Source organism: Prinia subflava, chromosome 3, assembly GCF_021018805.1.
Source record: "Prinia subflava isolate CZ2003 ecotype Zambia chromosome 3, Cam_Psub_1.2, whole genome shotgun sequence".
Classification (NCBI taxonomy): Eukaryota; Metazoa; Chordata; class Aves; order Passeriformes; family Cisticolidae; genus Prinia; species Prinia subflava.
The window spans coordinates 101,957,148-101,981,656 of record NC_086249.1 but is presented as its reverse complement, the minus strand read 5'-3'; the positions used below and the strand labels follow the sequence as shown (position 1 = coordinate 101,981,656).

General features: G+C 43.1%; 1 protein-coding gene across 3 annotated transcripts in view; it reads right to left on the bottom strand.

The window, feature by feature from the left end:
• LOC134548357 (V-set domain containing T-cell activation inhibitor 1-like) overlaps nt 1-24,509 on the bottom strand; it is a 42,568-nt gene that overhangs the window by 7,005 nt on the left and 11,054 nt on the right. For all 3 annotated transcript variants that reach the window (XM_063393076.1, XM_063393077.1, XM_063393078.1), the window contains 4 exons: nt 7,332-7,415; nt 6,871-6,923; nt 2,090-2,425; nt 928-963 (listed from right to left, as the gene is read on the bottom strand). In XM_063393076.1, coding sequence (XP_063249146.1) covers nt 928-963; nt 2,090-2,425; nt 6,871-6,923; nt 7,332-7,339 — 433 coding nt within the window. In that variant the 5' untranslated portion in view covers nt 7,340-7,415. The remainder of the gene's footprint in view (nt 1-927; nt 964-2,089; nt 2,426-6,870; nt 6,924-7,331; nt 7,416-24,509) is intronic.

Here is a 24,509-nt window from a genome sequence, read left to right as displayed (position 1 = left end):
GAAGAACTTACTGACAATGGTATCTAGAATCTGGTATCTGGACATCCCTTCTGCATTGAATTCACTCCAGAAGTGTTTACAAATTACCTTAGTGTAGTTAATTCTCTGTAATGAATAAACCTAGATAATAACATCTGCACTATATTGCAACATTGCCTTCAGATGAAATCTACATTAATTTCCCAGAAGAGCTTATGTGGAGTCATTAATCATGGTGGGTTTTAAAAATATTTATTAGCAAAAGGATCCCCAGATCTCTTGATGTGGTAGTTTAGCTTTAGAACTACCTGAGAGGAATTTGTAGTTGGGTGGGGGTTGGTCTCTTCTGCCATATCTCAAATGAAAGGATGAGAGGAAATGGCCTTAAATTATGTCAGAGGACATTCAGATCAGCTATTAGGGGAAAAAAATCATTGAAAGAGTGGTAATAGGCATTGGAATAAGTTGCCCAGGGAGGTGGTGGAGTCACCTGGAAGTGTGACTGGATGTGGCACCTGGGGACACATTTTAGGGTTGGTGATGCTGTTCTGACGGTGGGGCTGGATGACCTTGCAGGTGCCTCACAGCCTTGGTGATCCCATGGTTTATTCATTCCAAGGTAATTTACAAAGGCTTTAACTCCCAGAATCGAGTGGTTTCTGTGTCACTTGTTTTTCAGTGATTTTTATGATGCCCATAGTGGGTTTTATGGACTCGAGGCTCCTGGCACCTCAGCATTCCTCCCTGTGCAGTCTGGGTCTGTCTCAGTGGTGGGGATATTTTTCCCTGTCTGGGAGAGCTGTGTTTTGCCAGGCTCAGTGAAAGAGAACAAGAACCCCAAGTTCATTGGGCTTTCTCTATTCAGCACATTTTGCCAATCATGCAAATACAAAATAAAGCACAGGATAATCACTCAGACACTTAGCAAATTAAGGAGTGTTGCCTTACCAGAAGGGGAAGGTGGTTCCTCAATCCTGGGTAGAGCTGGGAAAAAAACCCCAATAATCAAAGTTAATTGTTTGAGCAGAACTTTTTCTGTTTTTCTGATAATTGATCTAAGGGTTAATGTTATTTTTTTTCTGCATTTGTCAAACAAACTGAAAGTTTAAGTATGATCACAGAACTATATCAAAGACACCTTACTGCTTCCAAAATTTAGATGATGGAAACATTTTGAATCTGCATTTTCAAAACATCCTTTTTTTTTATTTTGAAAACTGCAAAACATTTCTCTTTGAAATTTTTTGAACAAAAGTTATTTCACTTTACATTTCAAAAACATTTTTTCTCTCGAGAATTACATGCATTAAAAGAAAGTTAATTAAATGTTTATGTTATTTGAAAACATTTTTTTCTATTTTAAGCAGAAGTAAATCTATTAAAATTTCCAGCTGATTTATTCAAGCAAGACACCAAACAAATGTATGATTTGTTTTGATGTGTATCCCTTATTTTTTTGATTTTCTTTTTCAGTTGGTCAGCTGGTCAAACTCAATGCCTCATCCTTCTGATGGCTGTGCTTGTAGGTAATTCAAACATGTTATGACAGTTGTTTGACATTATTCAGACTTATGGTCTCACTCCTTTTCCTAAGGAGGAAAAATAATAATTCTTGTTGCATCTGTCCAGCCATGCCACCAGATCCACATCTTCCAGCTGCAAGAATGAAAGTAGCAACTGGCTGTCATTCCTCTGACAGGGTCTGTGACCTGGACTTTGGATCCTGTTGCCAGATTAAACTTCTGCTTAACAGACCCACATGTAAACAGTGAAATTAGTTCTCCTGTTCCTCTGAGGAAAAGTGGATCAAGGACAGTACAAACCCATAAATGACAAATGCTTAAATGTGGGGACATTATTCCTTAATGTTTCCTCAAATGGAGGATGAAGAGGCAGGTGCCTTGCTTTTAAGACTCCTGAAGTGCTGAAGCTTAACAAAGAGGATTTATCTTTTCTTTCTCCTATATTCTTCCAACAAAAGCGAGGAACAGAATGAAACTGAATGAAAAAGTGCTTTAAAAATTGGAGTAATTCCTCTCAATGGCTGCATATGGCTTACCAACAAGAAATGTTGCCCTCAATGCATTCCTCTGTGGTAAAAGAATCTTACCTGATACATTGAGTTTAATTGTAGATTTCTTTGTTTCATGGTTCTGAATCTGTCTGTAGATGCAGGAATATTCAGCACTGTCCTGTAACTGGACACTGGAGATCTTTAAGGAAAGGTTGCCATGATTCATCTGGTCCAGAAAAAGACTGGTTCTGCCGTGGAATTTTTCATCCTGGTGCTCTAGTGCATCCTGCCCATCCTTAAAGAAGTGCACCAGCGTCTTGGTGCCAATCTGCCAGTAGAGCATTGAATTGGAAAGGGTCAGTGGAGGGGTGGTGGTGCAAGGCAAAACCACAGTTTCTCCCACAAATGCATGGCACGTGGTGTCCAGCCGGCCTGGAATAAAACCCAGGAATAAAAGAGAGTTTTATCAGCATGCAGCACACACAGGGGCACCAGGTTTCCTAGGAATTGGCTTCACCACATCATTATTCCCTCCCAAGCCCTCCTGTTTCCAGCCAGGAGGGCCATGTGAGCTCGGAGCCCAGCCAGCTGTGCAGCAGGACAGATGTTGGTGTGTGCAAGTTGCCTCCACTTTGTAAGGGTGGCTTTTGCCTGGGCTGGTTTCCACTTGTCCCCTTAGCTGGTGATTTTTCTTCCAGCTTTTGGGGATCTCAGTCTTTGGGATTAGGTGTCTGATTTGACTTTAATTAATAGGTGAGTTCATGAGAGAAAAAGGGGATGCAGGGAGGTGGGGGTGGGCAGATATGATTAAACAAGTTCTGGTTTTGAAGGAAGTCTGGCTGAAAAAAAACCAAGAAGTGTGAAAACAGTGCTAGACCAGGAGAAAAATCCTGGATTTGTTTGGTCTCCCATTATTTGGCTAGCAGATCATGACTACCAGCTTGAGGGGCTCCCATCCCCCCTCAACTGCAAAATCTTGTAGAGGGTCTGACAGAAAAGGGCTTTTTTTCTGCAGGTCTGTCTTGGTGCACTCTCACTGATCGCTGTCTGGAGGTCTCTCACACTCTTCAGTGTCAATCTCCAGCAGCCAGAAAGAGGATTCTAAAGTGTCATTTTAGAATGTCACTTTAGATAAATGGTTTTTCGAAGACCTTGGGGAGACTTGGTGAGTGTCCCTGACACCAGGCAGAGGTGTCACCAACCTTCCCAACTTTCCCAACCAATTGTACCACATGCAAGAGCCAGGATGAAGTGTCCTGTGGGTGGGCAAAGAGGGGCACAGGCAGGGTGGGCAGCCAGCTGCACCCCACTTACACCACTGTTCCTTTAATAACTTTGATGCCAATTACTTCTATACATCCTTCCAAGTTAGCTGAAAGCATGGCAAAACTTGCAAAAACAGGTGAGTCTGCCACTATCACTTAGGACAATTCCCATCAGATTGTAGTGCTACATTTTCTAGGGAAAAACTGGGTTATGGAAGAAGGTTTTTATGTATTTATAAAGCATGAACAACTAGGTTTTTCCAGCACAGAAAGTGTGCTTAAATTAGCCCTCTGACCAAACCTGTTGCATAAAATAATATTATAAATTAAAATGCAGATTAATTAATTTGGATGAAAAAAGTTATTTCCAATATGGAGCAGAACAAAAGCAGCTTGAGTCTGTGACTGCACCAAAAAGAAAAGCTAAAATTCATTGTGAAACAACTCAATCTACTTCCATGGCCAAAGTTCTGTAAAGCATAAGGGGCAAGTAATCACACTCAGTTTTGAAATAAATATTCTTGGTTGCAGTGGGGTCACTCCTGTGTTCCTGGCTTGCATCAGCTCTCCACATATGTCAGGCTACAGACCAAAGAGAGTCCCAGTTTCCCCTTGAAGTGGGTGATATCAGCCATGGGTCAGCCTGTCACATGCTCAGCCTCTGTTTCCATGTCAGTCAGCCTTCTTTGATGTCACACTGTTTATCCAGACGTGAAAGCAGAAGGATCTCAGACAGCTGAACCTCAGAGCCAAGTAAATGTCTTCAGTTATAACTCAATTACCACACATCTGCTTTTCTTTGGTTTTCAGAGTTTTCAGCAGAAAATCCCAGTCCAATTTGCCCAACAATGTCAATTTTAGCTGAAAAAACCACATATCCCAAGAAGTTGTTTTTTTTTTTTTAAGTGGTGGGAGGAGAGTCCTCTTGTTGTGTGGAGAGCTGAGCCATTTGGTTGTTATGCTTTGGCCACAACAAAAAATTCTTCACATGGTGATTAGGCTTGGGAATGGGCTGCCCAGGGAGGTGGAACCACCACCCCTGGAGGTGTTTAAGGAAAGACTGGATGTGGTACTCAGTGCCATGATCTGGTTGACAAGGTGGTGTTTGGTCATAGGTTGGACTTGATGATCTCAGATATCTCTTCCAACCTAATTGATTCTGTGGTTTTGCTATTTTCAGAATGAAACAGTGGCTGACCAGGTTTTGCTTCTCAAAGGGCATTTGAATTATAAAAAATCTCAGTGTCCACTGCCCCAGCATGTCTCACCCTACAATTCCCAGGCCCTGCAATTAGTGACAGCCCAGGCAGGGCCATCAGCTGTCCCCAGCACACTCAAGGGGCCACCCCTGGATGAAGGAGGGGAGGGAGCAGCCCGAGCCCCCTCCCTGAGCTGTTTGGGCCTGGGGAAGGGCTGTGCTCAGCAGTGCCCCTGGGCCAAGGCCATGAGTGGAAGCAGATTGTGGTTCTGGCTGACCGTGGCCAGGAAACCACAGAGTGTGCCTGAGGCTGCTGCAGGGGCTTGGCAGGCAGGGGAAGAAAGGAGCCTCCAGGAGATGAGGGAGGGAGACTTTTCTGGTGGGAAAAGTCCTGTCTGCAGGGTGCTGTGAGGAGAGAGAGTGCTTGCAATGCATGGTGTTGCACTTGGATGAGGAACAGACCATCAGCAGAACTTGCAGCTCTATTCAGAAAAATAGACAAGAAGGATTTTCTTTCTTTTGCCCATTCTTGATGGGGAAAAGAGGGAGAAAGTGTGTGGGTCCTATCTCCTGACTGTGAACACATGTGCATTTGTGTGGGAATCTAAAAAGCAGAAGACCCCAGAAGGTGCAAAAAGGCCCCAGAAAGTAGACAAAAAGCTGAAGAAAGGCTGAGAGTCTCAATACTTTCCCATGGGAAGCAAAGAAATTAGGAACTAAGTGAATACATTTATATCTATTATAAGGAACAAGGACTGATTGCTGGTTTGGGATGTAAAAGGTTTTAGATATGGGCTTTGCAAATATGGAAAAAGATTCATTCTTAAATAATGAATAATTATGTTTTGTTTCTTAGGTTTACAAAAGTCTTCCTGTTAAAATTAAACCCATGTGAGTCTCTCTCTGATTTGCTAGAATAATATGACTCTAAACTTCTTGTAAATCCTGTCTGCAATTAGACAGTCCCATCCTGGTTGTGAAACCCTGACTGATCCAGCACATTTGATACTGGTTTTGGAAGTGATTTGTTCTTGGTTCTTTTTCTGAAGGTGGAGGACACCAGTATTTAGCACATCTGAGGTGAGCCATACCCATTCTCTCTCCTCCATGACACGGTGTACAAACTTTTTAACACTTGTGAGGACTCTAAAAACACCCACAGGGTTCAGCCCACCCTGCCCTTGCTGCTTCCAGCTGGTAAAACCAGGGCAGAAAGAGGCACAAAAGGAGGCACTGCTGAAGCTGCCTGGGATAAGAGCAGGTGACTGAAATCTGCTGTGAAGAGTTATTTAATCAGCCCAGAGATGCACGAGGTATTTTGGAGATGGGGAGAACAGACTTCTGGGGGTAAGTCAAGTACGTGTCCTTATGGAAACCAGCCTTGAGAAGAAAAGTAGAGTTGTGCTGATGGCTGGTGATGCTGGAGCAGGAGATGTGCAAGCAGGGAGATTCCTGGCCAGAAAACTGAAAGCAGCCTTGTGGTGGTAGCTGCTGCTGAGGTATAATAAATCGGGATTAATAGTGCTCATCTTATCTACCAAGTAAGCTTTGCACATGGAAGGGGCAGTTCTCCACCTTGGAGAAGATGACTGTTGCCACACAGCTTTCACTTGCAGTTGTGAGGCTTGAATGGAAAGTGGAATGAGTTCATTTTGCTGATTTTTTTTAAATTATGTATTTTAAATATTGCTGAAATGTTTGAGCCTGTTAAGATGCAGTTAAATGTGATAATTTAACCAGTCTGTAAGGTTCCTGTAATGAGAAGACACTCCTGCTTCAGCAATCAGAGTGTGGTGCAGGGAAGCTCAGCAAGACTGGGATTTTTTGTTCCCCCTTTGTTTTCCAGGTGAAGTGTAGCATTCTTAACCACCACAGTGTCTGGCTAATGTGAGGCACTTGTGGGCAAACAGAGGAGTCCTGACCACACACAGAGATCTTATTACTGCTGACTTTAAACATCAATAAAGAAACTGCACCTTGTATAAAGTTCTCTCAACAACATGAAATAGTTTATCCCTTTCATAGGGAAGATGGTATCTAATTCATATAAATCCAGAAAGCCAACTTTGCTAGAACTGAGTAGATGCAAGATGTTTAGGGGTTGTAAAGAATGAGATTCCAAGTCATCTTTAATGTTATGAAAATGATGGGTACTTTTAAGAATGTGTCAGGATATACTTTATAGGCAAAAGTTTATGGGTCCGAAAAACCTTAAATTTGAAAACCACTTCCTTTGGATACAGAGGTTTATCTGAGGGTTATAACCTGTACTTGCAAAACCTTGGACTGTGATGAAATATATGCAGAGCAATGCATTAATTTCTTCTGTTTTGCTCAAAGATTCTGCATGCATCTTGTGTGTTCATATGTAAATGCCTCTGCAAATTCCTAGGTGTGCACTGTGGTATATTTACCTCTGGGCAGAGAGGCAAGCAGTAAGCAGGCAACCATCCAGAGAGCAGTCTCCCTAATGAGAAGGAGAGAGAACAGAGAAAGGTCAAATGCTTTGTTAGGATGCTAAAGCAGAGATCAAAGACCTTTTCTCTGGTGTAATTTATGCCATTTTCCCCAGCTCCCTCCTCTGTGAAGGTAATTTGGATGGGTTAGAAACTCTGGCTTGTTTTGCCATCTAGTCTTGGTGTGAGTTTTATCTCCTGCATGAAGAACTGAGGTTTCTCAGGGTTCATGATGGGACAAGGCTCCCTTTGCCAACACCAGACCTGTACTTCCCTCTTGCCTTCTCACATGGACAAGGTTAATTGCATCTATATAGTCACAGCTTGATCTTGAGATTATTTTCTGTTAGTAGTTAAACTAAATTCCTTCTCCTCCCAAACTTCAGCTCCTTCACAGCCCAAGGAAAAGCATAGCTTACCATTTCATCTTTGTGCCTCCCAGCCCTGTGGGATTTCTTCCCTGTCAGGAGCTTCACCAGACGCTTCAGCTGCTGCTTGTGTCTCTGCAAAAGAGTGAAAGGCTCTTAATTTTTGTTGTTAGAAATATTCCTTATAAGAGGGAATAGGTTATTTACTGGTGCTTCAATTGCTGTTTTCTTTCACTTTGTGCATGTAAAACACGGTGTGTTATTATATAATTTCTGGGGGTATATATAATTTACACTCTGTGTATGTAGATTCACTGTGTGTTTGCATTCTGCATACATTCTTGGAGTACAAAGAATGCATTTTTGTGTGCAGGACAGATGTGAGTCACTAGCCCTCAGCTCTCAGCCCAGTGAAGGAATTCTTGTTCTGCAGCCTGCTGAGAGCAAGGAAAGTGGAGAAACCTAATGGGTGTTGTATTTATCAGGAGGTGTAGGCACCTTCCTACAAACTGCCAAATAGCACCAAAGCTGCACATGTACTAACAAAATAATAAGCCTGTAAAGAAAATGAAAAGAGTTTCTTTGAGGAGACTTTTAAATCAGGTACTTCCTCAGGGAAAAAAAAATCCAGGATGGAGCAGGAGAGGAGATGTGAACAAATGTGGAGTTTGTGCTTCCTTTTGCCATCCTTACAGGCTCTCACAGATTAAGGAGTACAAATATCTGAGTGATTGTTCCTCTCTGTGTGCTCCACAGATAATGCTGATGGTGGAAGCAGTGGTTTAGCCAAGGTTCTCTTCCCACTGAGGAAGCTCTGTGTGGGGAAGGTGCTGGTGCTGTTCTCTGCTTGTTGCTCCTGGCACAATGTGACTTCCTGGGGTGAGCAGGACCTGGATTTCTGTTTTCTTCCCTCTCTCCTCAGGGCCAAGCCCTGGTTATGAATTGTTCAGCAGCCCCTTCTTGATGCTCAGCAAACCATCTGCCCTCGTTGGCTTCTTTGACATTACCAGTGTGTCCTGCCTGTCTCTGCTGACCTCCTGTGCTTGCATCCCTCCCCTCTGGAGGAGGTGAACTTTTCAGGCAAGGGTGTATATTTATGGAAGCTTATTCCATATTTATTTCCTTCCTGCCTATCTGTTGTCAAAGAAACTGGGGCACTGATGATCACTCCTATCACACAATCATTTAGGTTGGAAAAGGCCTCTGAGATAGTCTAAGCTTTGTTTGATCACCACTTTGTCAGCCAGACCAGAGTGCTGTGTCCATTTGTTTCTTGAACATCTCCAGGGGTGCACCACCTCCCTGTGCAGCCCACTCTAATGCTTAACAACCCTTCCTGTGAAGAAATTCTCCCTGACATCCAGCCTGAACCTCCCCAGGTGCAGTTTGAGCCTGTGTCCTCTCATCCTGGTTGCCTGTGACGAGGGAAGAGTTTGTGCAGATGTTCCACTCCACAGAAAGCTGCAAAAATACCAGGAGCAAACGTGTCCTGCTGGCCCAGGGCTCCAGACCCTCCTCTCCTGTTAGGCAGCAGCAAGGTCTGTGGCCATGCTGGAGGTGCCTGCCCCAGAGCTGGTGCTCTGTGGTACCGTGGCCGTGTCCACCCTCTCTGTACATACAGGTGGTCCTTAGGATAATCCCCTTTTTCAGAAACAGCTGAATGTTTTGGCACGTGTGACCAGCTAACAGAACTCTGTAAAGGTGCAGTGGCAGCACTCAGGACTGACCCACAAGTCAGGGCTCCTGCAAGTTGTATCCTCCCTCTGGAGGGTGGATTGTTTTCCGGCAGTTCTGATCCTGACTCCAGGAAAACAAGAGGGTGGTGGTTGTTCCAGCACAGCTGGTTTGTCTGTGTCCCTGCCTTCGGCTGGCTCACTCCCACGGAGTCCCTGGGGAGTTTCTGGTTCTCACAAATGCCTCTTTGGGAGTTTTGGGCTGGGGAGTGTCTGAGATCAGAGATGAAACACCAAATTGCATCTGAATTGTGTGAGAGCATTGAGCTCTCTGCCATCCATGTGCTGATGCTGCTTCCCTACTGAGACCCCAATGCAAGTCTTTTTTAGGGAAGCAGAATTGAACCCCAGGAATGCTTCAGATGGGCCTAGCTGGACCCCTGACCCATAATTTAGCTTAATTCAGTGCTGTTTAGTGGAAATAACATTTCACTCTGGTTTGAGCTGACTTAATTTGATGCTCCTAGTGCCCTAAAGGAGAGATCTGTTCCTGTCTGTTCAGCTGAGCAGGTGTAAGATGTTTCATGCACCATGTGGAAAAGCACTTAAAGACTTTTCTATTTGCTATTTCATTTTTCTTATTTTCTATTTCTGGTTTAAATGAAATGAAAGATTGGAAACTTACAGTTTTTTCTTTGTATTTTTTTTTCATATTTAATATTTGACCTATTTATTGTTCATTTAAATCAGCTGGAGGAATTATTTAAGACTTTTTTTCTTTTTCCAGAGGTTAAAATAATTAATTGAATAAGGCTTTGCAGTGAATAATCATTTCCTGAAGAATTTAAATGCTAATTAATAACTCTTTAACACGCTAACCCACCTGAAATAACTGAGGCATTGGGTGCAATTAAGATATATTATTAAATTGTAAAATGTATGATTAAATTGTAAAACGTGTGATTAAACTGTAAAATTATGATCTCATTGACAATCTTTGTCATCCAGCTTTTGCTTCATATGTGCAAGGCCATTATTGAGCATGCTAGATTGGCCTGCAATAAAATGAAATGAAATAATAAAATGAAATTAATCAAGTAGTGAAGTAACCAAATGTGCCCAGTAGAGTAGCAGGGCTTTGAGTCCCAAAACAAAAGGATTCCAATTGTTCCTTTCCAGTGCAGGAGGGATGGGCTGAGAAAGGGTCTAAATGCCAAAGGCTTAATGCTCTTAAAATTCTCCCTGTGTGGTGACCACAGAGTGTGACACTGATATCAAAGTGAACCAAGGGGGCAAAGCAAACTGAAGGAACTGATTTGTTTATTCAGCTCTTCCACTTCCTCTGGCACCATCCAGCACTGAATGAATGAGCTGTGCTCATACCAGGTGGAGCTGACACCAGCTGGAAAAGGCAGCAATAATTCAGAAAGGATTAGCCAAGGTGGAAGCTTCTCATTGTGCACCTGGCTTAGTCATTGGTAATCTTTTCAAGTTTGTTTTTTTTATTTCCTTCCCTCCCTTGCATGCCTTTGGCTTTTGAAAACAGAATTATGCAAAGTGACTGTAGCTTCTGGTGCTTGTAGGAGGGTGGGGGAGGCACCTTTCTCCATGACTTTGTGAAACCCTGAGTGCACCCTGAGCTGAAAAATGCCACCTTGCTATTCCTTACCCACATCAAGGCAATTTTCTGTCATTTCTTTAAATGCTCTCCTCTCGTGTAACCACAGTAACTGTCCTTTTACCTTTAGGTAAAAGCCATTAGTTAATAGAAAGCTAATGAGTGAGTTTGCAAGTGGAAATTACAGTCTGGTTTCTTAGAGAAAGTTTTATGATGCAACGGCCTGTACCGAAACTGAGTAATTACTTCTGGTCTTATCTGAAAGCAACCTATAAACAACATGAGGCATCATTTACAGGCCTGTCCTATAATTAGTTCAAGGAGAGAGATTTAAGTCATCTTGGAGAGGAATACATGCTGATATATAGTAAAAAACTACAGTGGCTTCCTCTTCAAGTGTTCTGTGTTTTTAAATCACCCTATTTTGAAAGCAATTTTCTGGAAAGTTGTGACTGGTGGCAGTGAGTGTTCCTGCAGTGGGACAGAGTGTCCTCTGCTTCCTTGGGGGACTGCCTGGGGCTTCAGGCTGCAAAATGTGCCCTTGGATTGGGATCCTTATCTTCAGGTGCCTTGCCGTGGGTGGCTGGGCTGGTTTTCACATTTGTTTGTTCTAGCAAACTTTATTCGGTTGTAATTCTGTGAATTTGCCCTTATCTGCTGTGCACTGGGGTTCTGTGTACTCTGTCCAGGCTCCCTCCCTGTGCTCCAGCCCAGCTGTGGAGGTGGTGGGTGGGGTGCTGCCTTTGGGCTTTCCTGTGTTTCCCCATGCTGCTGGAATTTCCCTGTTTAGGGCTTGTTGTGGGCCACAGACAGGCTCTGGGGACTGAAAGATTATCAAAGGCATTTCTGGTCTGAAAAGATTTTCCTTCTTGGGGATAAGGAATGAATGAGTGATGGTGTGTGGTTTGCTCCTGGTGGAAAGCTGTAAAATCAAAGAATCATTATAACTGGAAAAGACCTTTAAGATGATCAAATCCAGCTGTCAACCCAGCACCACCACCGTGTTCAGCACTAAACCATGTGCTCAAGTGCCACCTCTACATGTTTTCTGAACACTTCCACAGATAGTGACTCCATCATTTCCCTGGGAAGCCTGTTCCAGTGCTTTACAACCCTTAACATTTTTCCTGATATCTAATCTAAACCTCTCCTGGTACAACTTGAGGCCACTTCTAGTCCTGTCACTTGTTGTCTGGGAGAAGAGGCTGACCCCCACCTGGCTACAACCTCTTTCAAATAATTGTAGAGAGTGATAAGGTTTTCCCTGAGCCTTCTTTTCTTCAGGTTGAACATCCTCAGCTGCTCCTCACCAGACTTATGTTCCCACCCCATTGCCCCTTGTTTGCTACAGGTACTGCAGCAGGAACTTAGACATCCCTGGCTTTTAAATAAATGGCTTTGGTAAGGAGGAATTTACCTCTGTGTATGAAAATAAAATGTGTAGGAAAAACAGGAGTTTCAGTTTACAATGGATCGGTTTCCAGAATTCAAACATAGACATCTTCCCAAGGATTTGAAGGAAGATGGCAAAACTCTAAAGGCCAAAAATGGACTGTGTATGACCTCGCACACTTAGCAGACTGGAAGCTTCAGGAAACTAGACTGTGTTTTTGATTTCAGAGCAGCTATTCTGAATAGCTCTCAGACTAAGCTGAAGCAGCCTGTGGCTTTGTAAAATGGGAAGGGTTTGGTGGCTCAGGGGACTGATGCTAAAAGTGGCACGTTTCGTTTCAAGTTTCAGGGGGAAGGAAGCACGCTCTTGGTATGCAAGTGAACAGAATTCAGCCCTGAGCAAACAATGCCACAGGCTTGTGGGTGTTTGGTGGTTTCATGTCAAGTCTGGTCTGATTGAATTCTCAGACAGTCAAGATCCACGGCACCCATATTTCCAGCTGTTATTTGTGGAAAAACTGTGTCTGCCATCTGCTCAATTCCCTTGTGGGAAGGCAAATCCAAGAAGGAGAAGGATTTTGTCCTCAGATTCCAGAGGGCTGTTGTGTCACTGCTGCCTGCGGGGTCAGGGTTAGGCAGTTTGGCATGACATCTGTCTGTAATTTTCAGAAGAGGTCCCCTCACCCCTTTCTCTTAAAAGCTGCTTTATTCTGTGTGAGATAAGTGCCCCATTGAGCATTTAGCTCCTCAAGAGAGTTCTGCTGCTGCTGTATGGCAGGGCAGTGCCTTCCACAGGCTTTCCTGTTTGAAAAACTCTTGACATAGAGAGGAAATTCTTCCCTCTAAATCCCTAGCAAGTGTTCCCAGCCCCACCTATCCCTGTCTTGCATGTCCCAAGCCCTCAGAGGATTGAGTTTTCCAGATCTGACACCCCAGGAAGCCCAGCCTGAGCAGCAGGAGCTGCATCCCCTCCTTTGCCTGACCTTGTGCTCATGGGTGGGACACTCCTTGTGACTGGTGGTGTGTGGTGGTCTCATGCCCTTTGATGAAGCTTCTGGGATGAGACCAAAAAGCCATTGTTCCTTTTTGCAGAGCCCTCCTGACAGATCCCACAAAAGTTCTTCTTTTTCTCAATTCCTTTTTGCTTTTCTGAGAGTTTCCACTGCTCTTTATCTTCCAGTTCCAAAATATATTTTTTTTTCCTCTTTCGGTGAATAAATTATTCTTCTCAGAAATAAAGATCTCTTCTTTCAAGAGATTGCAATTATGTGAAAAAGGCATAAGTGTGTGAGACTTTACCTTTTAGGAAACTGTAGCCTTAAAAAAGTAGCTCCCAAGTGACAGTGCAGAGAGAGACAAGGATTCATTCAGCTGAATCTGTTATGTATTTTTTTCTTATTTTGGAGGCAGTTTCTGCCTGAACAGGTGCTTCTAAGACTCTCTGAATAATGGTTTATTTTACTGTTGTTTAACCTACAGAGATATTGTAGGTTAGAATGTTATCATGGAAACAAGGATTTAATTTTTTTCTTCACTGGGGACTTTTTTCCTCTGGCATCTGCTCAAACTAACCCTTAAATCTGTGGTATTGCCTGAATCTGGAGTACTCAAAAACCGAGCAACTAAGATGATCCTTAGATTAAATTATGTCAAGAGTCCTGGAGGCATTATTAATTCAACTGATGTCAGTGAAAATGTTTGGATTAATGCAACACTGACCAATACTCATACTTCTAAAGTGGATGATCTGGAGAAAAAACCTTATGAGACAAGAGAAGTGTTTTAAGGGTTTTATTCTAATTCTTAGTAATTTTTTCTCTCTTGTAATTTTGTTATTAAACCTGTCTTTATACCCTTTCAAATTTTAAAGCTGCCTTACTTTTCTCCTAATCCTATTTCACAGCCAAAAAAAAATAGTAAGTACTTCTAGTACACACTCAAACCACTACACATAATTCAAGAAACAAAAATAAACAAACATAAAACCACTACACAAATTAGTGCTTCCACCCGGATTCAACCTGAAACCATCACAAGATGTAAAAATGAGACCTGGTTTTGAGGAGTGATGATGTAGTTTGCTAGCAGCACTTTGGAGGGGAGACCTCAACTTCTGTGCAAGTGTGCCATAATCTCTGAAAAGATTATTTAGCCTTCTGACTGACTGGGATGTGTGTGAGGATCTTGCTAGACACAAACTGGGGAGAAACTTACTGGAGTAGAAGATGGGTGAAATAAAAATACCTCCCTACCCTTCCTCTGGCCCTCTGCACATGAATTATGTATGAATTGTGCCAAGTGGTAGGAATTCCTGAGTGCAGCTCCTCATAACACAAATACAGGCAAGAAGGACCGAGATGGATTGAAATATGTGGGAAATTCATGCACAGCATGGGTGTGGTTGGCAGGTATTTGCTTGCTCTTGTCTCACAGCCTTTCCCTCCCTCTGTAGTTATTACTTGCCTTAAAGGGCTTTGTGCCACCTGGATTAGAGATTCCCTCTGTGAAATAATTCTGTCTCGTTAAAGATGAGGATGGAATTCTAATCCTGTTGTTAGTCTGTTACTTGCAGAAACCTCCCTACACTGAAATGTTTCCACCTAATTTAAATTTCTGCAAATAGTTTGCAGTTCCATCATTCAATGGGCTGAGCTCCTCTGCTTGCACTGGAAATATGATTATTTAAGCTCTTCCTCAAGGAAGGTCAAGGTAAAGGAGTCTCTGGTACGTGCAAGCTGCACATGTACAAGGATGGTTTTTGGAAAAGCAGGGTAGAGAGGGTATTGCTGCCTGAAGTGATGGAAAGGGCAGGGCAGAGCTGCCAGAGAGGTGACACAGGGTGCTCCCTCTTGCTGAGGAGGGATGAGCAGCAGCTGATGCCTCTTTCTTCCAAAGTCCAGGCAGGCTCTGTGATTTAAGTGGGAGTATGTTCTGGCTGCATTTCCAGCTGGAGCCTGCAAATGCTGAAGGAAGGCATGTTTTCTGACCTAAGCTCTCTGCCCACACCTGGGATGTCTGCACAGCTTCAGTTTCTTCCACTGCTTACAGCTAAGTATCTAAAACCTCATAAACATGATTCCTTTTAGTTTTGCTCTCCATCCTGACTGTCCAGTGTTTTGACAGAGTGCAGCTAAAGCACCATAAAACTTAGGGAGGATGTAACTTGACAATAATGGAGTTACTGAACACTAGGGAATAACCCAAGGCCAGGTTGGATGGGGCTCTGAGCAATCCAGTCTGGTGAAAGGTGCTCCTGCCCATGGAAAGGGATTGGAATGAGATGATTTTGAAGATCCATTAAAACCCAGACCATCCTGTGAAGAGTATTGAGCTGTTAAGATTGTAAAGCTCCAAAATGATCCATTTTAAAAGTGTGTGATTTTTCCTGTCCAGTCTGCAGCTACCTTTCACACTGAGCCAGGATTATAAAACACCCTTGGTAAATGTTATCAGCCCAAGGAAGGAAAGAGGTAAACTCCCTCCCTTGGAAGTTTTGAATTCAGGTAGCAGACATAGCCTAATCACAAGGGAGGGGGAGAAGGGGAAATTCTGGGGGAATTTCTTAGGAGGCAGAAGGGAAACTATTTCAGGCTCAAGAAACTGCTTTGAGCTGACAGAACAGTCAATAAAATGCCTTCATTACTTTTGTTTGATACTTTTCTAGGAGGAAGTGCAACACACTAATGCCAGAGAGTTTCTAATCTCCAAAATGACCTTCCAGCCCAATACTGTGAGAGCAGGGAAAACCCTGACCTGCAGATATTTGTTTTGCTAGCAACAAGCTCCAGGATTCTCAGTTTCTTTTCCTTACTGTGATTCCTCTCTTTCTTTACCTATTTTTATTTGTAGAATGTCTCAAACAGAGGTTCTTTCTACAAGATGTGGTTGTTAGTGATATGTATATATAACAATTCCACCAAGGCTCAACAGTCAGTTTATTTTTTCCTTTACCAGACCTCTTAGGACAATATATCTCATCCCTTAATTGTAATGTCAGAATCAGTAGGATTTATATTTCCTACCAGGTGTGAAGAGGAAGAAAGTTGGACCAAGTTCAGAAAATGTTTTTGCTCTGTAGGAGGGAGTTAAGTATCCATTACCTAATTGATGAGCATGACGGGTAAATGAGGCTAATTAGCAGCGTATGCTGTTGAAGTTGCTACATTGGATGTGGAAATGCTGTGAAGGGTGGATCTGGAAATAGAAGTTCAGGGTGAGAAGAGAGAAAGAAACTGAGAAACTTAATCAAGGCTGGTGTAACTTTGCTTGGCTCTTCCCTGGAGAACCCTTCCCTGGGTTTGTACAGCTGGAAGATAAACCCTGACAACAGCTCCTCTGAGCAAGAGAAACCACCTGAGTCACATCCAGTGTTCTTCTGCTCAGCTACCAAATGCAGTTGTTTGAACACGTTTGTAAGCAACTGTTCATCATAAAGTTTTATAGACCTGGAACAAATCCTGGGGCCAATCAATGATATTAATTAGTTCACTGGTGTCAGAGCTACTGAACTAAAAGCAGCTGGTCTCTGCCTGAGCTGGTCTCTCAAGGAGCATTGCTCACCTAAAGCAAAAGTGAAGGTGTCTGGGTTTTATTTGAGGTTTGTTTTCTCACTGTTCTTGTAAATAGACCTGCAGCTGCAGTTTGTGAGAACTTTTTGAGGAGAGAGGAGCTGTTTATAGAATGACTTTGCCCAAGTAATTAATAGCATGTACCCAGTACCACTGGTGTGCTGGCAAATGATCTCTGATATTTCTGCAGGTTCTGGTGGTACCTTTTTTTATGCAGGGAAAAAACCAGGTGAGTAAATAATTAAGAAATGGAAAAGCTGTTCCCTTCTCCAGGAGCCTAACCTGGCTTTTTCCATGGATGCCCACTGTAAAGCACAAAGAACTCATGGAATACTTTGTACTAGTAAAAAATTGGATTCCTAGTGGTTCAGGGACTCTTGAACCAGTGACAAAAATAAGCCTGAGAGTTGCCAAATATTGCAGGCTTAAACCTGACCCCCTCTTCCCCATGGAATTGCTTTCCCAACCCCTGCTTTTTGAAAATATTTATGAAGCTGAAGCCTACACAGTCTTTTAAACCTAGCTGCTCTGATGTTGGAGCAGAAAGCTTCCAGTTGTATGGCTGTGTTACAGCCATGGGAATATTAATGTCCAACCAGCTTCTGTTTGTCAGAGATGGATATGAACAGGATCCCAAGCACAGGTCCTTAAAAATGTCTGTAAGCACTTCATGCTTCTTTTATTAATCTGTAAATAATTGCTCCAAGTGCAGAACAGTCACACAGATATTTTGCCCAGGTGCTGAAGGACTGTAGATTTTTGGCTTCGTAGCTGAGGTGGATGCATTTCTTTGTCTGAAGAAATGTCTGTAACAGTCAATTTGGGTAACTAGGAGAAGGAAGAGTGGGGATCTTCCTGCAGGCCCCATTCTCTGGAATGTTCCTCAATGTTCTTAAAGATTTCAGATCTTTTTAATGCCTGGTTCAGATTCAGTTCAGCCAAATGATTTTCTATCTGGAGCACCCATCTCTCAAGCACTGTGTGAGCATGATCAGATCTTGTCTCATTCTTGTCCCACCAGCAGAAGAACCATTTCTGTTATTAGTGCAACAGCACTAATAGGATTTTTTTATCCCTGACTAATCACAACCACACAGGGAGGTGCTGGCTGCTTTTCAAAGTAAAAGGTTTGGGGTTTGGAAACAAAGCAAGGAACTCTTCCTTTCTTTTGAACCTCTCTGAAAGACCACTTGTGTTTGCTTCTTCCTTATGGGTTTCTGCTCAAAACCATGGCATGAGCAAGAGGTGGCACCTTCCCCCTACCCTTTTCTGACAACAGTGCCCTGTTCTTCCTATGGCTGTGAGCACGTAAATGAATTTTCATGTTGCCTGCTCTCTCCTTTAGGTAAATGTGGGGACCTACTGCAAGCTGTTTCATTATTATCTGTGCATGCATCTTGGTGGGGAAGGGTTGTGTGTTGCTTTTGCTTTTCTGTGGTGGTTCAGTGCCTCAGCTTTCCTGTTGGAGACTGTAGGAACTCAGCAGGATTTTTTTGTGAATGATCTTTTAAATGAAAGCTGTACTCAGTTGAAATGTTGCCCTTCTAGGATTGGAAGGTGACCAACAGCTCTGGTTTCAAAAAGTCCAAGCCCAGCTCCTCCCATTCCTGCTCTTCCCTCTCTCCCTGTGGACAGTAAAAGGTCTCTTCTCCCAGGAGAAAGCAAAGGAACAGTGTAAGATGGAAGCCACAATTTTTTATGCTGTTGCATTTCTTATTGCACTCTGTTTCTGTGACTTCCCTTTTCTATTGCAAATCAGCTCTGGCAGCCTTACAGGCCCTTATCTGGGATAACTGGGACAGAGAATAGAAAATCCAGCCCCAGCAGCATTACAGGTGGTTTAACAAAGGATGAATTTAGAACTGAGAGGTAGCAGCAGTTGACATGGAAATATTTTGCATTGGATGTTGCATGCCCTGATAGACTGGCTGTGTCAAGGGAAGGCAAACTGCTGTTCCAAAACTGCTGTGAGAAAAGTGCAAGAGAGGGCAAATGAATTCTGGCAAAGGTTCTCTGATGTCTCCTGATGTAAATGTTTTGCTCTCTAACACAAATTCCCTGGACTCAAGAGCTCACTTTACAGGACTGCAGGACTGTCTTAGTTTTGTCTTTTCTCTTGCCTTGAGAATCATTTTGGGTGTTTTTTTTTTTTTTTTTTTTTTTTTTTTTTTTTTTTTTGTTTTGTTTTGTTTTGTTTTGTTTTGTTTTGTTTTTTTGCAAGATTCGTCAAAGGGCTACAGGAGATGTTGGGGGAAGAGGGAGGAATTAAGCAGGTGTTTTACTTGACCCCACAAACCTTGCCTTTCTTAAGAAACCATGTAGTGAACTGTTAATTGCATCTTTGTGCAATTGGCTGGTGCTGATCTTTGAGTTGTGCTAGAATGGGAAAAGTTAAGCCAACTTTAGTTAACAACTAAAGATGATAACCCAATATGTGATTTTATTACAGCTTCCAAGAACTAGGGGAGGATATAAGTCCTAAAATTACAGACTTTTTAAATAGTATTTCATTTGCTCTTTTATGGTGAAATGGTTCAGTGAGAAGAGAGCTCTGGTAATGAATTATCTCATTACTTCAGAGGATGCTTATTTTGATTGTAGCCACATAACCCTTTCACCAGTGAGTATGTTTATCAGAGAGCACAATACTTCTCATCTGAAAGTAGGACACAGCTGAAAGTAGGCTGGAGAATGAACATCTGAAAGCAGCCAGATGGTATCAGGCTAATAAATTCTGCCCAGATGTCTTGTGTTGCAATAGCATCCGGTGGTCACTTGGTAGGGTCACCCTGAGGGACCACAGGGTCATCCTGTGGCTGTGGTGGAGGTCCCTTTACATATGGCTCTGGGGCTAAACAAAGTATCTCAGCAATGAGTCACTGGCTCAACTATTTGAGATCCTTTTATTAATAAATTTGCTGTGCGGGCAGCTGCATCTTCATCAGGGGAGCAGCACATGGGTCGCTGCTCTCTTGTCTTTTTTGTAGTCTAGAGTGCACTGAGATCTTTCTCAGTGTCAGAGATACCAAACAGTATTTCTTTTAGGAGCTTGTGCTGTTTGGAGCACGTTGGTAAGCAATGACTTGAAAAGAAAGAGCAGCAGTTCGTGCAGAACCACAGGGTTTGATGCTGTAGAAGATCAGCCTGATCTCTTTGTGATTCTACACATTCAGTGTAGGAAATCCCCCTGTGAAAGTTTTAGGTGAACTTAGGTTTGCAGCCTGCTTTGCCTGAAGTGGAAGTTGAGGGTGTGAAATGCACAGACCAGATGAGGCTTGAAAGCTCAGCAGAGCATTGCACTGACCCACAGTCGGTTTTTAGGGTTTGCCTTCCCCCAAATGACTGAGCCCTTTCCTTTCCAAAACAGCAACATTTACCTCCACCAGTGCCCTTGAGAGGTCTTGACAGTGCTCTGGCTGAAGCACTACTTGTGTGACATCTCCCTGCTCCCAACACTCATCCTTACTTCCCCTGAACTTGTGCTCTTTCCTTTCCATTGATTAACACCCTGTGAAATATCTTCTGATGCCAACTCACCCCAGATTTTTTTTCCTAGGATGATCCAGTACCTGGTTCTGCAAGGGCAGGAACAGGTTGCAGCTCCACAGGTGTGATTGGTATCTCTGGGTAGCTGCAGGAGCTGTTTCAGTCTCTGCAGTGCCACAGACACAAAGCTCCTCTGCACAGTAGCAGCTGCCTCTGGCACATTTGCTTTGGCACCCTCTGAGCTCCTGGCTGGAGTTGTGCACAAGTGAGGAGGTTTTGCGTCACCAGATAACAGCTGTTCTTTGGAAATCCAGGGAAATGGGTTGGAGCATTACAGAGATTTTGTCAGTGATTTTGGAAGCACTGTTAGATAGGTATTATACAGCAGCTAATTGCTGGTTGCATGCCTTGAAGCATAAAGGGCAGAAAGATGCACTGGTTGTTCCAGCCATGTCACAAATCGAGGGGGTGTGTGAGTGGAAATCTCTAATATCACCCAAGAACTCTGAATCCTTGGATATCTTCTCCTGGGCTGTCAGAGAACCAGTGTCATTTGTGAGGCCATCCATGGCTGAGCAGATGGTTATGGCTATGTGGTGTAAGGTCCAGCCTTCCCAAATGTTTCTCTGTTCACATTTCCTAGAGTCATGACAGAAACATTGAACATCCAAGCTGTGGTAACTTTTAAACTGGTTACTCTCAGGCTCCTCTGGCAGTCTCTGCTTTAGTGACCTCTTAAGGTGCAGACAGACCCAAATCAGAGACAGGATCTGAGCTTTCTGTCATATCAGACACATTGAGAACTATAAACACTGGTGAATAGCCCTGTTTTCTGTGAGAGCAAGACATGTAAACGACCAGCTGAAGGAACTGTGCTTCTATATATGTGACAGATCATCATTTATCTCTAGGTTTTTCTAGTTAACAATGCATGCTGCACCTCCCTTACAAAAGACTACCTTCCTTTATTCTGTTCTTGCACAAAATGTTTTAAATCATAGGCCAAACACTTCATTATTTATCCATGTGCAGGGTAGAGGCAGGACTATATCTGCCTGGGCTCTTTTGGCATCTCTAGTATGCTGTGGATATTTTGGATGGATGGAAGGGATGTCCTCATTTGCATGCTATAAAGTACTTATCACTGTGTTTCCACTACAGTCAAACTCTCCTAAAACACAATATTATTCAGTGCACAGCTGTTGCTGCTAAAATAAACAATTGATATTTCTGCTTTGCCATCAGATTCTAGGGAAGTAGACACTTCCAAGGAGATGTCTAACAAAGCTGTATCCAGGAGGATTTTTGTCATTGCAATGTGCTACTTTTACTCTAGACAGATGTAGCAATTGAGTCTTCCTATGTCTGGGAAGAGATGCTTTTCCTGAGCCAGCCCTGTTCCCACAGCTGGACTGTCTGAATTCACAGCCCCTCTTGCCACCAGCTCTTCATGAAAACTTTCAGTGTGCCCAAAGCCTGAGTTCTGAGTATTTGTGGTGAGAGATGGCCAGACTTGGGCCTTCAGAAATGACTAACTTGGAGTGAAAACTGCACAGAAACTTTGATTTGGCAAGGCAGGTTTCCTCTCCAAACTGTCTTTGCTTATTGGCAAAAAGAGCTGATGCATGAAGGAATGGGAACTTGAGTTGATCCATCCTTGATGGGAATGTGACAATCACCTACTCCTTACCCAAACTGCATCTCATTACTTCAGCTGGGGCAGTGGGGAGGAGTGTTGGGTGGGACTTCTGTGCAACCTCCTGCATCCCTGACTCTCAAAGGAAAAGGGATGTGGTGTCCTCAGACAGGAAATTACCAAGTGCTAATTGATTAGGTGTGGCATTGTGCATATTTTACAGGCAGCTGGAGGCTTCATTATAATGCAGGCAAACAAAGTATTGTGTTTGGATCTTTAGAGCATTATGGAATAGCATTAAACATTAAACATTACAGCTGCCCTTTCTGCAGACACAAATGTCCATTTGTGAGAATATGTCATGGAACAAGTTTGGTTTTTTTCCCTCTCCCCTTTCTGATACATTTGTGGAAAGTTAACTAGCAGTTATTTTGTATTATTGTTAGTATTATTGTTAGTATTGCTATTATTGTATTATTGTATTATTGTTAGTATTATTGGTGTGATTTGTCCTGTGGTATAACTGACAGCTGCTAAACAAAGTAGTAGGTTCTGGGTTCAACCCAAGGGAGAAATTATTTGCAGGAAGCACTCAAGGTATGTGAAGTTTACATGACCTAGTTTGGAAGCACTTCCTCAGAGCACTCATGGAAATCTTTAGCTGTTAATATGCATATTTGTAGTTCAAAGCCCTTACATTCCTGTCCTGCTACCAGATGGGATTTGAAGAGCCTTGCTAAGTTTGTCTTTCAGTGCCTCTGATTGTGAGGCACTCAAAGCTGACCTCAGTGCTTCTAGGACTGTTTATTTAGAGGACTGAACTAAGAGTGTTACATGTTGTCCTTTTTATAACCACTCAAGCTGAAAACCATCATTTAAGAGATTGAATTGGCAGCTGAAGGACAGAGAACACTTCAGAGCAGCTGTGAAACAGAACACAGGTTTCAGAAATTGAAACAATCCTATTTCTCTGCAGTTGTTCAGGGATGCCAGGATGGCTTTGCAGCCCCTGTTCTGGAGCCACCCAGAAATTCCTGCCCTGGCCTAACCAGAGCACAACATGGGGTGTCTCTGATCCACCTTGATCCACCTCTGATCCACAACTTGCTGGTAGGAGGGCAGTGGTGGCCTTGCCATGATTTGTGTCACCTCCCTGAGCTCTGCTTCATCCCCACATCCCTGCATTATGGCCTGCAAATGCAAGGTACATTGGAGCTGAAGTTTCCATTTACACGCCCTGGAGATAACCCTTGACATGAGGACAATTTCTGAGTGGGAACCTGTTCATGCATCTCTCAACAAGGAAGAGTGAGAGAAAAGAGGGAGAGAAAGAGAGAAAATAGCCAATGAAAGTGGAATTTAACCAAGGATATCCCGAGTTTGGTCCTTCTCTCCCTCCTGAGGTGTGGGACACAGCTGTAGCTGGGCTGAGGCAGGGACCTCAGCAAAGTTGCACTGAGGATCAGCTCGTGCAGGTCACTCCATCTCAACTGAGATGTTCAGCTCCAGTGAAAGCAGTATTTGGAAAACACCTGTAATAAAATGGCTTCCCTCCATGACCACCATGAAAATTGTAGCCACAGTGAGGTTCTCAAAAGGTGAAATTAAGTGTGTGGAGGATAATCTTTGAGGGAAGAAGTTTCCCATGAGGAAATTCAAAGATCCCCTAGACAGACCTACCATACAGCCCTGCTAGTTCTTTAATTAGGTGTTTTGCTTTTTTGGTTTGAGACTCTGAAGGTTTCATCCAGGCACTCATGCAGCTCTATCCTGTCATAAAAGGAGTTTGTGCTCAGCGAGGCACTGCTGCTTTCCTTGGCATTGATAGATCCCAAATGTGGGCCCAAGCAATGTTTATGGAATCAGGCTTCCCTAGAGTACACTTTTTGGATGGATGACAACACTCTAGTACAAATCAACACTCTTTTCTGCTTCATTCCTCTGTGGTGAGTGAAGAAATGGGGGAGGATGTAGTAAAATGTGTCCCAGCACAGGGATTTACATGAGTCTTAGGGATGAAATGAAATTAAATTCTGACCCCTGACTCTCTAGCTTGACACAGCTATCTTGTAGAGTGGACCTTTCCAGCTAAACCTTTTAGCCCTAAAGCTTTTCATTTCATGCTTCTGCTCCCTTTCCCAGCAGAGGATTTAAAAAGTATGAGAGATACAACTGAACATGGGGACCCCAGGGAGTCCCATCCTCACGTGTTTTCTTGTCAAGAAAAAAATCCTTCCTCATCTTAAACATCAAATCATTCTGTAAAAGAATATTGTTTTTGTTATGGGAGACAGTAGAAGCTCTGATGGATTCTACTCTATAGATCCTATCACTATGGGCCTTTAGATTCACACAGGGTCCTGCTGCCATGGTTTATTTGAGGTGTCAGGGCTGGGTTGGACTCGATGATCTTGAAGGTCTCTTCCAACCCAGTCATTCTGTGATTCTATTCAAAAATCTCTGACAAGTACAGTGCTGCCTACAGTCCTGCCAGCTGCCAGGAAAACTTACCCTGCAGCCTGAGTCTCCAGAAGCATTGCTAGGGGTGATTGAGTGAGGAGTGCATGGGAGTGAGATAACCATGCCATGGCCCTTCCTGGATCTGTGGCAGAGCTGGAAAAGTGATGACACTCCTGTCTCCATTTATTCTGACCCTGTGAGTCTCTCAAATGCTTCTGGGCATCTCCTTTTTTCCCTTCATCCTTGCTGTTTAAAGAAAATCTCATCCTCTGGATAATAAATTGCATTTGGGTAAGAAGAACAAGCAAGTTTAAGCTGGTCTACTTCAAGGAGGTAGTACATGGAGTTCTGTATGCTCTTCCCTTTCCTGATGTCAGAGTAAATCAGTCCTCTTTG